Source organism: Garra rufa, chromosome 6 (genome assembly GCF_049309525.1).
Source record: "Garra rufa chromosome 6, GarRuf1.0, whole genome shotgun sequence".
Lineage (NCBI taxonomy): Eukaryota > Metazoa > Chordata > Actinopteri > Cypriniformes > Cyprinidae > Garra > Garra rufa.
The window spans coordinates 39,309,657-39,313,750 of record NC_133366.1 but is presented as its reverse complement, the minus strand read 5'-3'; the positions used below and the strand labels follow the sequence as shown (position 1 = coordinate 39,313,750).

Genomic DNA, 4,094 nt, shown 5'->3' with positions numbered 1-4,094 from the left:
CCTTTACAATGAGCCCATTTGTAACATCAACTAAGTTTGATGAAAGCTGTAGAATAGAAGTGTTGTTGCTTGTTAGTGTTAATTTCATCATTTGCTGATATATTGTTACATTTAGAAGTTTATTTTGTTAACATTACTGAACTATGAAATAACTTTATTGATCAATATATAATTAATATTAATATTTTTATTAATTTACAAAGTATGATTTAGTACTTTTTAAAAATAGTAGAGCACTATTTTAGTTGCCTTTCAGTATCCATTTTCAAAACTATCGGTTAATTAATCGGTATCGGCCACTGTGGTCCAACCTAGATATCGGTATCGGTAAAAACCAGTATCGGTCGACCTCTAATATATATATATATATATATATATATATATATATATATATATATATATATATATATATATATATATATATATACACACACACACACACACATATATATATATATATATATGGGTCAAAGACATAAAAGGGTTCAAGCGTAATAATTTACTAATTGTTTTTATGTTTTTTCAAAAAAAAAAAAAGTCAAGAAAATAAATATACATTTTTCCCTTATTCATAGAAGACACCCACTAAAATGTCATTCAGTGTAACAGTCTTGTCAGGCATATTTACAACAAAAATCAATTTATTATGTATTTAAAGACAAATTGCTTTCACCCCAAATATTTAATTACTTGTAATTCTCTTTTTTTTCCAATTGCCACTATCCTAGGTTTTGCCCATTTGTCAGTAAGATTTTTTAGTCATTTAAAACAATACATTTTCCCTTGTTCATTTATATATTTAATATGCACAAGTCAGAATAAACATGTTGTTTGAATTTTTACATAAATATTGTATTACACTAAAGGTAACATTAATTCAAGCAAATTTTGACATTTTATTCTCCAAAAACTTACAAACACTTCACTTACATTTAATGTGCTTTCTATGGACATAAAATCACTTTTGTAAATTTCATAAAACCTAGACATCTTTACGTCTTTGACCCATATATGTGTATGGTTTTGAAGCACCAAATCAGCCTATTAGAATTAGGGGTCGACTGGGGAGATTTTACTGTATTTTCAACCAAATAAATGCAGCCATGATAAGCATAAGAGACTTGTTATAAAATGTTATATTTGTGTTATAATAAGACGGAAAAAAAAAACATTTTTCATTAAAACCATGAAGTTCTCTATACCTTTTCTCATCTTTCATCTTCTGCAGGTCTTCAGGGGTCAGCGCTGCCATCTTTGCTCCAACATCCTTCAGAGCATCAAACTCATTTGGAGACAACACTAGAAGGAAGTTAAGGATCTTGAAATAAAAAATGCTGTGCAGAGGAGTGGTAAAACGTAGAGAAGCATATAGAGAAAAAAAAAGGATACATTCATCAAAGGGGTACACATCTTCTACTTTGTCTGCATTAGGGTTGCATGGAGGGAGGAAGAGGGATGTATCTGTCAGAGCCTCAGTTTCAGCCACTTCATTACGGAGAGCTTAAAGACAGAATCGAAAAGACAATGTCAAAAATACTTTTGAATGGACAATCAGTCTTAGAAATTATGAAAATTCATAACTACTTACCGTCCACTCCTTTCTGATTTATGACATTAGTGGCAGCCAGTTCCACAGCCTGCTGAAGAGACTCATTGCCCACCTCATTGAGTCTCCTGGAGCTCAGCGCACGCTTCTGTTTAGTTGTCCCAAATGCTTCAATAAGAGCATCCACCTGTGCCCAGACACAGAATAGATGATTTATTTAAAAATGCATTTTATACATACATCAACCTCTTATATGGTTGTCTGTGAGACCTTTTTGAGATCATAGTCTATGCAGACTTCCTTATTTTTTGTTTAGCCATTGTTTTGTTAGCCATTTCACTCAGAGAAATGTAACAATAGTGAAGAAATACGATCACTGCTTTAGTTTCATGCTGATTTAAATATTTCAGATATACGAGTTACCTTTTCTCTGTATGTCTCATCTTTCTTTGTGTTTTCGTTTTCTGTCGATTCACCTAAAGACAAAAAAAGACTCAACAATGAACTTCTCTTTCATTGACATCCTGTCTAACCAAGGCCATAATGCACATGGCTCCTGTCTCTGGAAGGAGACTATTTAGTTTTAGTAGACATTACTGTTGAACATAAAAGGATCACAGAGGAGCCGTGATCATAAAATAAGTTTGCAAACATTATAACTAATAAATTTCATGACTTTTCCAGGCATTAAAAATTTAATTTGACAGGATATTTTATGTGGAGCATAATTTAAAAAATGTATACTTAGATTATTTACTATTAATTGTAATAATGATAATAAAAACAGCAACAATTACACTACCAGTTAAAAGTTTTTGAACAGTGAGACTTTAAATGTTTATTAAAGTCTCTTCTGCTCACAAAGCCTGCATTTATTTGATTCAAAGTACAGCAAAAAATTTAAAAAAAATTGAAATATTTGTACTATTTAAAACAATCTATTTGAATACATTTTAAAATGTAATTTACTTCTATGATTTCAAAGCTGAATTTTAGCATAATTACTCCAGTCACATGATCCTTCAGAAATCATTCTAATATTCTGATTTTCTGCTTAAAAACATGTTGAAAACATGTTAATTTCTTTCCAAAAAAAAAAAAAAACTATTATACTGACTCCAAGCTTTTGAATGTTATAGTGTGTTACAAAAGCTTCTTAATTCAGATAAATGCTAATCCTGAAAAAAATTACTCAACTGTTTTAAATATTGATAATAATGACAAATGTTTCTTGAACAGCAAATTAGCATACTAGAATGATTTCTGAAGAATCATTGCAAGAATCATTACATCACTGAAGATATTTACCTGGTATAGTAGGCAGCATATTAAACAGCTGAGCATTATGAACTTTCATTTTCATAGTTCTCTTGTCAAGAACTCCCACAAAATACCTGTTAATAATAACAATTACAATTAATCAAGGACAGAAAAATATCATTAAACTAGTCAATATTACAGCTTGATAACCTCACCTGCCCATATTATTACACTGCAATGATCCAGTCCCAAAATTGCTCCCAACATAGGGAAGTCTGTCGGATTCTGCAACCTAACAAGGGAACAGGAAATATTTGTAAACACCAAATTCTTTACTTATTTAATCATTATATGATTATGTATATATTTCAATATACATAGTTCTTCTTACCACAATTCGTCTGGTTTTCTTTCTAGGATTGACACCATCTGAATGTTTGAAAAGTTTGAAATCCAGCTTTTCTGCGTTTTTCACGTGTCCATTAGAAAACTTAACTACAATGACAAGAATTAGACGTAAAATAAGAAAATGAATCGACAGCAAACAAATATTTTAACCAACAACTATTTGACTGAGTAAACATTGTTTATTATTTGGACACGAGCATGACGTGAATCCACGTGGGTGCGTTAAACACACACATGACGTGTGAGATTAATACATTTAGAATGGACGAATAACGCAAAATATATATTTAGTACATCTATGATGTTTCGGATATTAAAAAGTTACCAATAAGCGCATCCTGTCCGGTTTCTTCGGATGATTCCCACGCACAGGTCGCCGCCATTGTTACCGTTTCCTCGGCTGACATTCACACGCTTATCTGCTCAAGCAGCGACATCTGGTGGCTAAGAAAACTCCTGCATCTATCACACGGACATAATAAATAAAGTATTATTATGTCTACGCATCTATCCATCCGTTTTTTCTTTTAGTGGGATAGTGTGGGCTCTGTCACAAAATAACTTAATTTAGAACATATTTTAAAAAGTTTGTTATACATTGCAGAATTTTACAGAGATTACTTGACGTAGTTTTCTGTGATTTTCAAAACGAAGAGTTCTTTAACTTTGCAAAAACAAAACAAAAAAAGTTTTTGTTACGCTTAAGAAAACATCTGATAAATCACAAGCATGTTCTTCACAGATAATCACTATACATATTGGCAATTAGGGTAAAAAAAACACTTAAAATGGTTGGTATAGTAGGTCTAATGGAAATAAAACAACTAAAGGGCACTCGTAATTTGTATAAAAATGTTTTTTAATTTGAACACATTGGTAT

At 31.1% G+C, this 4,094-nt stretch overlaps 1 protein-coding gene across 1 annotated transcript in view; it reads right to left on the bottom strand.

The window, feature by feature from the left end:
- polr1e (RNA polymerase I subunit E) overlaps positions 1–3,614 on the bottom strand; it is a 5,291-nt gene extending 1,677 nt beyond the window's left edge. Inside the window, exons 1-8 of the mRNA XM_073843221.1 lie at positions 3,540–3,614; positions 3,198–3,301; positions 3,022–3,098; positions 2,855–2,940; positions 1,970–2,022; positions 1,589–1,733; positions 1,390–1,500; positions 1,203–1,299 (exon numbers count right to left, since the gene is read on the bottom strand). Coding sequence (XP_073699322.1) covers positions 1,203–1,299; positions 1,390–1,500; positions 1,589–1,733; positions 1,970–2,022; positions 2,855–2,940; positions 3,022–3,098; positions 3,198–3,301; positions 3,540–3,597 — 731 coding nt within the window. The 5' untranslated portion in view covers positions 3,598–3,614. The remainder of the gene's footprint in view (positions 1–1,202; positions 1,300–1,389; positions 1,501–1,588; positions 1,734–1,969; positions 2,023–2,854; positions 2,941–3,021; positions 3,099–3,197; positions 3,302–3,539) is intronic.
- Positions 3,615–4,094: the final 480 nt, after the last annotated feature.